This window comes from Condylura cristata, unplaced genomic scaffold (genome assembly GCF_000260355.1).
Source record: "Condylura cristata isolate star-nosed mole 26May11 unplaced genomic scaffold, ConCri1.0 scaffold00001, whole genome shotgun sequence".
In the NCBI taxonomy this organism is placed as follows: domain Eukaryota; kingdom Metazoa; phylum Chordata; class Mammalia; order Eulipotyphla; family Talpidae; genus Condylura; species Condylura cristata.
Window position 1 is genome coordinate 26,853,586 of NW_004567102.1, and position 12,072 is coordinate 26,865,657.

At 37.8% G+C, this 12,072-nt stretch overlaps 1 protein-coding gene across 1 annotated transcript in view; it reads right to left on the minus strand.

The window, feature by feature from the left end:
- The window catches only part of B3GAT2 (beta-1,3-glucuronyltransferase 2), a 45,491-nt gene that overhangs the window by 20,053 nt on the left and 13,366 nt on the right, over positions 1-12,072 (minus strand). Inside the window, exon 2 of the mRNA XM_004673614.2 lies at positions 435-579. Within this exon, the coding sequence (XP_004673671.1) occupies positions 435-579 (145 nt within the window). The remainder of the gene's footprint in view (positions 1-434; positions 580-12,072) is intronic.

Genomic DNA, 12,072 nt, shown 5'->3' on the forward strand with positions numbered 1-12,072 from the left:
TCAATTTCAAAAGCTATCAATTTGTCAACAGTATGTGATAATACATTGTAACAAATTTGCCATCTAGTGAGAAGGCACCAACTAGACAGGCAACAGACCCCCATAAGCAGGGGTCTAAGCATTTATCATCACTGAATCCAGCACCTGGCACATAAATGTTTGTTGGCTAAAAGGATGACATGGACAGATGACAAAAAGGAACAGAATGAGCATTTTCTATCTACCCACCCCCCAAATCAGCTTGTACTTGAAACAACCAAAGAGCCTGTTTTGAAGGCTTAACTAAATAATTAAATGGTTAATCTGCTGAATATATGCTATACCGTTAAAACAATGTGGAACTCTAAAAGCTTCCCTCTAGTAAACTATCAGTAAACTATCTAGTACACACCAAGAACAGTCAGAGAGGAGCAAATGTCACCCTCCACACTCACCCGCCATGTCGATGGCAAAAGGCCGGTCTGGTCTCCAGCCTGTGTACCAACCAACGACTTTGCCGTTTTCTACCAAGGGCCGTTCATAGCGTCGCCCACCAACCAGGCCCACAGGCCAGACAGAGACCTTGCGTGTAGTTCGCATCTGTAATGAGAAAGAGATGTGGTTAACTTTCCTTGGGGAGAAGAACATGGAAGAAAGAAAAGAATGTGTGTTTCATGGAAAAAATGGGAGGGGGAATGAGAAGTTCAAGCACAACTACCAGTCCACTGTGGATAGCTGCCCAGTGTCTTCAGGATCTGCGCTCCATCACAAACCCAGTCAGGGGCACAAGACTTAAAAGAATAAAGGGTGTCACTATCTGAACATCACTTATTTGAAAATAAATTGACTAGTTTCAATTTGTCTCAAAATTGAGTTTTGTAAACAATGCTCTATGTCTCCTGAGATGGTCTGGTTTCCCCTTACAAAACTATTATTCAGTAACACCAAAGATCTCAGAGGAGTCACAAGAGTTGCCTTTCTCCAAAGTCACTGCTACAGACACACAGAAATATTGTCTGGGGGCATTAATAATGGGATCCACACACACAGAGATTCTAGGATCCTTCAGGGTGACAAAAATTCACCTGCCTTCAAGGACAACAAGGCCAAACTGGAGAGGAAAACACCATACACACCACATGCAAGTACACAGGTGGAGCTCTCATTAAAGAAAACCCTCAGCTAAAAGTTCTTTGCTGGGAGGTAAGAGGAAAAACGTTTATAAGAAAGCTTGCTTACATAAAGCAGCGCTTCTTGGGAAAACCACTGCCACCTGTTGTAGGCCCCATGTTGAACAGGCCACAGTCCACATGGCACCTTTGTGCAAACAAAAGGTGGCCCTTTCTGGCCAGACACACTCATGCTTGAGCCATGGTTTGTCTGTCCACACGCAGGCTGATTTCAGTTCTACTCACCCTCTCAGCTGGGTGTGTCCTTGGGCAGGGCACTCCCTGCAGTTTATAGAATCATAATCTTAATACCAGTGCTTTATTTTTTGTTTGTTACAGAATGGGTCATGATCAGCCAATGGTTAAAATAATGATTATCAAGCTGGAAATTCATAAAGAAAGGTAAATTTAACACTTGAAAAAGATTTTCAAATATAATGCAAATGAAAAGTCAATGTTGTTTGAGCGATTCTAGCTCATTTTCATTTCCATATGGATTTCAGATTCAGGTTGTCATTATCAGCAAATATTGTTATTGCACTGAATTTATGTAACAACTTGTGACTGCACTGAATCTGTCAATCTGAAGAGTATTGACATCTTAATATTGAGTCTTCTAAACTATGAACATGATATATTTCTCTATTTAGAACTTTGATTTCTCTCAATTCTGGTGATTTAATTCTTGAATCAATAGCATTTAATAACTGTTTTAGGTCTCTTATGGGTGGAAAAATCAATGTTTTACTAAAATTCTTACAAAAATTTTCTCCCAACTTACTCCACCTTTAGACTCATGTTCCCTCACATACTGCATAAAATGAAATTTTTTATGTCAATTGTAATTTTTTTAAAAGGTTTATTTACTTATGCATACAGAACTGGGGTACAGACCAGAGGTGCAGGGGTGGTGAGAGGATTCACCAGAGACAGAGTGGGGAGCAGAACAGGCCAACTGATGAAGTACACTGCTGAGGGGAGTAGCGGGCAGGTCAGGAGAGGTCTGCCTCACCATGTGGGTCACTTCCGGGGTGGGGTGGGGATCGAACTCATTCTGAAGTGGCTTTGGCTTCTTAATGCTGTGCTTTAACCCGCTGCACCACCAGGGAGGGCCCCAAATTGTAATTTTTTATATGACAAATCTGCCAAGTATACCTAGAAACAAATTTAATACATACGTTTTTCTTAAATTAACAGAATGAGCTTAAAGTTTAAGGCACTAAAAATTATACTGTATTCTTTTTCATATTTCCTTAAAACGCCTAAGATTTTTAAACTCCTTTTGCTCAGACCACTAAAATTTCTAATCCTATGAAAATATGGTAATTAGACCCTATCTTAGTCTTTGGTGTTCCCCAGAATGTGTAGAAGGCTGTACCCTCCTTACAGAAGGTGACAAAAAATTACTGATTAGGGTGTAAGACCAGTTAATCATTAAATGTAGGTCACATGTACCAAACAATCAGCATCAAGGAACAAGCTTACAATCAAAAAGGAGACAGTAAAAGAACTGAGTACAGAAATAGCTTTAAAGTAGCAAAAGAGAAATTAACCATTAAAGAGAATAATAAACCACATGTGAGACCACTACTAAGGGAACAATAAAAAATGCAGAGAATGTTTTGAGGTAGGCATTTCATTTAAGTTGGGCCAAGACAGACAAAGGAATTTGCTCACGGAATGCAGAAAGACCTAGGGTTCCAGGTAAAGACAGGAATCACAGAAACAAGAGTTTTCAAAGTTTCATGCTAGAAAGTGTAAGTTTTGCTTAGCACAGTACAAATTCCTGAGAGTGGCCTGGAGATAACCTTTATGTTTTATCTTTTCAAAGGGTCCTGTGTGACAGGTGAAAGAATGGCTACTGGAATGCAGGTGATGCAGCAGTAGATCTGCAAGGACGCCAAGTCAGAAAAGCCTGTCATTTAAATACTGCAATGCTCTGGAAAGACCCAGATGCTCCAAGATCTCGGGGAATGTCAAGCCACAGAGAGAGACACAGCCCCTCCATGCGCAACCACAGTACTGTACATAGTGGGCCAGACATTTCAAAGGAAAATAGCACAGCTATTTACAGAACTTCTTCAGTCCCCCCCTGGGATCTTTCCTTTGTTCTGTGTCCTTTTCATTCAATCTATGCTCTTTAAGGATTCCTTGGCAGACACATTCTTTTCTGAGGGAGAAAAATGTTAACAATGGCTGGTACTATTAAAAGTTATAAGCACTCTCATATAAATAAAATATTCTCAGAATTGAAAAAGCTTTTCTACTTTCTTAACACAATATAGTGGCTAAATAACTACTGGTACCTGGTGTGAGCTCCAACCTAAAATGGAGAAATATTAGGAAAAAGAGAAAGCAATTCACATATTTATGAGAGTTACAACATTACAAGCAGGTTTACTCCCCAAACACATTCCTTTCCTATTTGACTCTTTTTTTCCTCTTGCCATAACTTCCAATTAAATGGACAGGACTTGTATAGCAATGCTGGCCAGTCAAAATCACAGGCAGAATAATTTTCGTAGATCCACTGACTACAAAGACACAGAGCTCCATTTGCTATATCTCCACACTCCTCTAGGCTAAATGCCATTTAAACGATCCCAAAGCAAGTAGTGTTTGTTCGTCTTCTTTAGGAACTGAGGGAGGTAGATATGCTCACTCCTATGTCTGGTGATCCTCATCAACAACCAGCTCCTGTTTCAATATCTTTCTGTACCTCTAGGCTGTATCTCTTTGGTCTCTCCTTGGAAGATGCCGAACAGCCAGCTCTAGGGACTAAAACACTTCACAAGATCACATCCAGATGATCACCAGAATGCCCTTTGAGTAAAACAGAAAAAGGTAAACAAATGCTTTTAATTTCCTTGAAGACATACCACTAGGTGAAATCTTGTTTTATTGTTTCCAAAGGGAAATGAATATAGTTCTTCATCTGCTGAAATTTAAAATGCTATAGGCAACCTCAAGAAGTAGAATTACAAAAGAGAATGTTAAACTCTGTATCCTGCTTTCTAAACTAATATTTCAACAACAAAAACAAAACAAAACAACTAACCACCATCCCAATCCAACAGAATCCAATGATCTAAAGCACAAAGGAAAATACACTGTATAAATACGAAGGGACAAAGCAGTGATGGCCCGAACAGGGGGTCCTTTACAATGTCATGGTCTCATACACATCTGATATTTTCCAACATATAAACTATATTTAAATGACCCAACAGATTTATAAATTTTCTTTGGAACAAGTTAGACGATTAACACATGCTCATTTTAATTTCTTGCACCTGCCCCCTAAATAATTTCACCATTCAGTTCCCTTAGTTATTTGGCTCAAAGTTATGATCTACATAGTGTTGTGCCATAACTTGTGCTGCTTTGGACCTTTTTTGGGTCTGTTTTGATTTCCATACACTGTCCTTTTCACAGCATAAACTTTTGAGATGCATAAACTAGGAGTACTATTGCAGGCTCTCCCTGGTGGCGCAACAGATTAAGCACCGCATTATGAAACTCTCGGAAGCCACTGCAGCATGAGTTCAACCCCTGGCCAGGGAGCTGACCCACATGGGGTGGGCAGACCTCTTCTGACCTACCTGCTGCTCCCTTCAGCAGTCTATTTCAATAGATCTGCCTGTTCTGCTCCCTACTCTGTCTCTGGTAAATCCTCTCACCCATCACATCTCTAGCCTGTACCCAAGTTCTGTAAGCATAAATAAATAAATCTTAAGAAAAAAAATACTATAGGGCACAGAAATGTTCTTACTAATACCTTCTCAATCCTTCTCTTATGACCCTTCATAGAAGACTGAGTCCAACATTTCTCACTTCCTCACTTTTTCTCTAAGTATCACGTAACTTATGTACACCCAGGCTTGTAAGCAAAACGGACTTTTCTATAAAATCTTCCTTTATCTATGAAGCCAACATTCTGTGAAAGATAAAGCAATGTGCAAAACTAGCTACAAGTTTAGTTACTTAAATTCTATGCTGATGAGGACTATGAGGGAAGTAAATGATGCTGGGAGAGCATGCTGCAGAGAGTCTGACATGGGATCTGCTGAGGCTTCCACAAAGACATCAGCATGAGATAAGCAACACTAAACACTGTGGAATATAAGATCAAAAACCTTCCAGAAAGAAAAGAACTCTTATGTCATGGACCTTATGTCATAGCATTCCACTTAAAAATAACCAACCTGGCCCTCCCTGGTGCGCAGTGGATTACAGCACTGCACTAAAAAGCTAAAGCCACTTCCGCATGAGTTCGATTCCCGCCTGCCCCGGAGGAGACCACATGGTGTGGCAGACCTCTCCTGAATCGCCCACTGCTCCCCTCAGCAGTGTACTTCATCGATCTGTCTGTTCTGCCTCTGGTGAATTCTCTCACTCTCCATATCTCTGGCCTGTACCCCAGTTCTGTACGAATAAATAAATAAATCTTAAAAAAGAAATAAAAATAACCAACCCATTTTGGATGGTAGATGTTGGCAGTCAGGCAGAGTGATCCATGTGGTTATGTATTCCAGTGGTGACAAGATTATGTATTTTGTTTAGCCTAACCTAGGGATGGGTCTATAAAGATACTAGTAAGTATACACACATACCTGGATTACTATACATATTCCTTGCTCTATCAACTGACAATTCCTAGAAGTAATGATATCCAGTATTAATGAACTTACCTAGGATCTCAGATCTTGGATACTAATACCATGGTAACTTTATTCATAATAGCTGTAAAAATTGGATACTGCCCAAATGTAATTATGAAAAGATAAACCAATTATGATATATTCATGCAATAGTTTACTACTTAACAATAAATAGCCATGAGCTATTGAGATTCAACAGAACATGAACTAATCTCTAAACACAATGTAGCATGGAAGAAATCAGACAAATGTTATATAATATAATTTCACTCACATGAAATTCAAGAATAGTCAAACTACTCTATTGTAATACAAACCAACATTCAGTGAAACCAACTGACAGCAAGGTTAGTAGAGTGCAAATTTTATACCCAGAGTACAGGCAAATATTAACTCAATCAAGCTCATTTAAATAAAAATAAATGAGTTATTAATTCACGATGGAAGGACCTACAAATATTAACACCTCCAAAGAATAAGTACACTTAACATCCAGATCAACTTGTACATATCATCCTCCACTAAAATATTCAGTATTTCTTGGAGAAGTGGCTGATTCCAAGTATGGCATGGGGAAAGAATATTATTCTAAAATATTTTGTGCCAAAAAGGCAAAAAGTAGCTCAAAATAAACAAAGACAGGTATAATAAAAAAGATGGGCTGGAAGGGGGAAGTTTGATCAGGGGGTCAACTGTATATTGGGGGACAAAGTTGGAATTTTGGTGGTAAATTTGTATGGTACATACAGGTGTTGATTTCTGATGATGCACAACTGCATTAATCAGTGTTACCATGTAACATTACTTCAATTTTAAAAATAATTGTTCAGCAGGGAAAATTGGGAAAAATATTTTATGATGCCATTTATGTATATTTAAAATATTACACACAAAACACTGTACATTTCACAAAGACATGTATAAATCAAATGTCATACAGCTCGTACATTAAAATAGAGCCCTGAAGAAAAGGATAAAGGAAATAAATATGACAGTAAACTCACATAGTGTGATGCTGATACCATCAACTCTACCTATATACCTGAAATCTCAGAGAAAGAAAAACTTTCATGTTCTCCTCATTCTAAAAATATTCAGAATATGTAACAAATTATTAAAGAGAAAGTATAAGGGAATACTAAATTTATAGGAGTAAATACTCCCAGAAAATATTTAAACAGAAAGTTGACAAAAACTTTCCTAGCCTTAGTGAAAAGTCATTTTACAAAATTATTGGGGCCAAACATTACTTTTGTCAAAAGCAAAGTTACAGATATAAATATATTAAAAGAAAACCTAATTCAGAAAGTCCAATTTATAAAAATAAAAAAGAACTATACACTCAGTATAAGAGTCACACAAGGTTTATTTAAATGAGGCTTAGTTTACAGATTAAGGATTAACTCCCTAGCTTGCGAGAACAGTGTAGAAAAAGCAACAATTATATTCTATATTCTATTTACAATGGACATATTTTAGTTACAAGAACAGAGATGGAATATAAAAAAGATATACATGCAAAGAATAAGCATATAACAGCTACTGTAGCTCTCAAGACAAAGGTCACTAGAGACGAGGGACAATTATAAAATAAAAAAAATCTAAATGTGTGTGCAGCAAATAACAGCTTTAAAATACAAGAAACAAAGAGAAATTAAAAGAAGAATTCATAGCCACAATTTGAACATAGCTCTCTATATTTGATACAGCAAACATACTAATTATTAGTAGGGGTAGAGAGGAACTGGAGTAGCACTTAATTAATGGATTCTGTATAGAACTCTATAACCAACAGCTTCAGAATAAACATTCTTTGAGCCACACAGGAAACATGCACCAAAACTCACTATATACTGGAATATATAAATCAAGCCTCAAATGAAATACTAAGTAAAATTGTATTTGAGATCAAAGAGAATTAATAAAGGAGAGTTGTTTTGATGAGTAAATAAATTAAAAACTGTGAAAACACTTATGATTCTGGCTTATAATTAAGTATGTATAATTTTCTATTGCCATTGTCATCACCATCCCCCTCAGCATATATTAGGTATTTCCAAACCTTGGCTTACACATTAGGATCTGACTCCACTGAAACCCTTTACTTAGATGTTTAAGAAGAAAAATACACTTTTCTAGGAAAAACTGCACCAAGTAAATTCTGCTAAGCCAGACCTGAAATAATGGTGCCCTTCCATCAGTGTTTCAGCATTTAGAGTTTTAATCTAAATTTTCCCTAGATATGGAAATGAACAAGAATCAAAACATTCCATTTCAAATCATGCCTAGAAACAGTTTATCAGATGCCACTGTCCTATGAACTACAACTCACAAAACACTGAGTTATTTTGTCCTTGTGGTATATATGTTTAAAACACTAGATTCAAAAAACTATACAAGTGGAGAAGGTGATCTAGACTACATTTGCCTTCTTTTAACCCTCTGTGATCTGTACTAGTGATGTGAAGTATACCACAGTGAGCAGATCGCCAAGTCACAAATTTGGAACCCAAAGAAAAGTGGCAACAGTGGGCCATGCACAAGAATATGGACTGACCCCAACACCTCCATGACAGCAGTTGGCTCCTTCTGTGTCCCTGACCCACCCAGCTGACATAGCAGCAATGCCTCCATACTGTCCCTTTCACCCCTTTCTGGCACCAGTAGTAAGAGGGGTTGGAGGGAGAGAAAAAGAGAATACATAGACAGAAAAAGAGAGAGGGGAAGAAAACAAAGAAAGCTACAGTTTTACTTGACAGGATAGTAAAAGACAACTCAGTTCCTGCAGAAAATATGACACCAACATGTTATATGACTAATATGACATAACTAAGAAGAAAAATACTGTAGGAACCAAACTCAAATGCATGGAAGAGTATACCCTCTTAGAGAGAATTCAGAATAGCTATCAAGAAGAGCGATACAAGAGAACTCAGAAAAGCGATTTGGTGAGTAGAGATATATATTAACAAAAAATAGAAATTGAAGTTTTAAGTAAGAAACTAACAGTTTCAGGACTGAATTCAAGATCAAGAGATCTTGATCAATAAGAAATCAAAAGATCAAGAATTTCACAGAGAGCAATAGCCATAGAAAGTTATGGGGACAGATTGAACAGTAAAAAGTAAGTGAACTAAGAATGAACCAGGTGAGTAAAGAGAAATAAGCTATTAAAAAAACAAACACTGGCCCTCCCTGGTGGCGCAGCAGGTTAAAGCACCGCACTGAGAAGCTAAAGCCACTTCTGCATGAGTTCGATTCCCGCCTGCCCTGGAGGTGACCACATGGCGCGGCAGACCTCTCCTGGCCAGCCCGCTGCTCCCCTCAGCAGTGTACTTCGTCGATCTGCCTGTTCTGCTCCCCACTCTGTCTCTGGTGAATCCTCTCACCCTCCACATCTCTGGCTTGTACCCCAGTTCTGTATGAATAAATAAATCTTTAAAAACAAACAAACACTGTGAGCTATCCAACTTCATTAAGAAATAACAAAAGGATTATAGGTATCCCATAGGGTAAAAAGAGAAAACGGAAGAGACTGTGTATTCCAATAATTGAGAACATCCTAAATCTGGGGAAGGAACTGAATATACCAGTCTATAAAGTTAACAGGACACCTGGTGACTTAACTGCTAGAAGATCTTATCAAAGACTCAGTGATAGTCTTTAAGAAAAAAAAAATTATTAAATGTGAGTGAGATAAAAGATAGGTCCCATATAATAGTACTCCCATAAGTTATATGTCAGACTTCACAGCAGAACACTTACAGAAGAGCGGAAAGACATGCACAAAATACTCAAGATTAAAAACTGCCAGCCAAGAATCCTGTGTCCTATAAAACTCTCTTTCAACTACAAGGTTTCCCAAGTTGAAAAAAACCTGAAGGAGTTTGATACCACTAGAACAAGAAATGTTGAATGGAGCTCTAATTTAAAAACAAGGTCACAAAAATTGAACAAAGCAATAAATAGGATTAGAAAGCAAAATATAAAATGGCAGTAGCACATTCTCTTATATCAATAAGAGTGGGGAGGGGGAGATAAAAACTAAAATTTACTGTGTTGCTCACAAGAGACTAAATTATAAAGACAAACAGACTTAAAGTGAAAGAATGGGAAATGGCACTTCATCCAATGGAAAATTTTAGAAGTCAAGAACTGCTATATTTATATCAGATAAACAGACTTCTAGCCAAAAAGACCACCCTGACAAAGATTATATAATGATAAAGGGATCAATACAAGAGGAAGACATACACTTGCTACTATATATGCTCCTAAGGTAGGAATTCCAAAATAGTCAAAGTATTTATTAACAGACTTAACGGGAGACACCATCGGAGAAGCAATTCCCTAAACACCACAACAACAATGGACAAGGCATCTAGATGGAACAAGGAACAGAGACTAGGCATTTACTTCTAAATGTCACTGGATTTACAGACATCAAATGATTTTCAGAGGAAACTCTACATTTATGTTTTTGCTATAAAAATGCACATTACTGTCCAAAGCAACAAACATAGTCAAGCCAACCTCTCAAAGATTATTATTTTTAACCCTAAAACAATTGGGAAAGCAAAACTAGAAAGGTTAAAAAATCATAGGCACTGTCTTTTAGACATGCGCAGCAGTGATACAAAATAGGCAAATAACTAGAGCCATTTAAAACAAAAATAATTAGCAGTTGGGGCATAAAATTTGGTGAACATGGGTAATAGAACTTTTCTGCAAAGTGAGACTAGAGTTTCCCTTCAGGAAAGACTTCAAGGATATCTCTAGGGCTTTTACCAAAGTGAGCAGAAGTAGCTCAGGAACTTTTCAAAGTTACAAAAATATCCCCAGACTGTCATCTGACCTTTAAAACTGACATTTTAATCTTGAAATGTTGAAGTTTATTTAGATGATAACCAACAAGTTCACATATGGACCATACTTAAGTTCTCATTCCCATAGGTTGACAGCAGCATCTTAAAACCACAAGACGTCAGCACCAACATAGAACAGTAACTATGTGGCTTTGTGACATTTGCTTTCTGGAGCCTATCCACCATCTCCTGTGGCTGAGTTCTGAAAAAAGCAGGTGTCCAGATGCAGAGGAATTCAACTTCTTTCCCACTCCACCTCATTAAAATCCCACAGCAATCACATACATTTGTATTAGGTCACATGTGGAAGTTGAATAGTGGGGCTTTACTCACTTATAAAATACAAATTACAGTTCCTACCTTAGGTTCATAGAACTAAAATAGCAGAATGCATGTGTAAACATTTGGGATGGAGCCGAACATGCAGTAAACAGAAAAAGGAGACCTTGAGGAGTAAGCAGTTTTCAAATTGAGGGTGCATGGTTCATGATTCCCAGATTCTCCAGCGAATAAGTGAGAACCAACAGTTTACAGGGAATACATCCCCAGAAGCTCAGCAATCCCACATGTTTCCTATTTACCTCTCGGATAGAGGAAGGTTCTACTTTTTCTCAGTCTCTCTTGCAATTGTCTTTCTCCCACTTTCAGAGGGCAACCACTCATCTTGAATTTGTACTAAATGCAAGGCCCCACCATAATCAAGCAAAGGTAATTGGGAATACTGTTGTCTTTATTAAGAAAGTTAATGCCTCTAATGAATGGGTAATAAATCAGTGTAGAAGACAAGGGGTTTCTAATTATTTGCTTTTAAAAAATGGAGAGGCCCTCCCTGATGGTGCAGGGGGTTAAAGCACAGCACTGAGAATCTAAAGCCACTTCCGCATGAGTTCGATTCCCGCCTGCCCTGGAGGTGACCACATGGTGTGGCAGACCTCTCCTGACCGCCCTGCTGCTCCCCTCAGCAGGGTCCTTCATCGATCTGCCTGTTCTGCTCCCCACTCTGTCTCTGGTGAAGCCTCTCGCCGCCCCTGAGCCTGTACCCCAGTTCTGTATGCACAAATAAATCTTTAAAAAAAAAATGAAGGAGAATTGATGTAATCAAAAGATCATTAAGATACTTTTTGCTGAGATCATGTGATTTTTGGCTAAGAGTTTGAGTTCAGAAAACTGAAGAACACAACTCTTAGAAAATGCTTTCATTTTATCTATTTATGTAAAAAAAACAGTGGCAATATAAATTATGCTAAATCAATTTCTTTTTGACAATCAGTTATATTAAAATATACAGAGTATATATCCACAACAAAACTTCCCATTCATGGCATTAGTAAATAAATGTCCAATAACTGTAGCTTTCATATTTAACAGTAACCTAACTTCGTAACATTTATTTTGCTT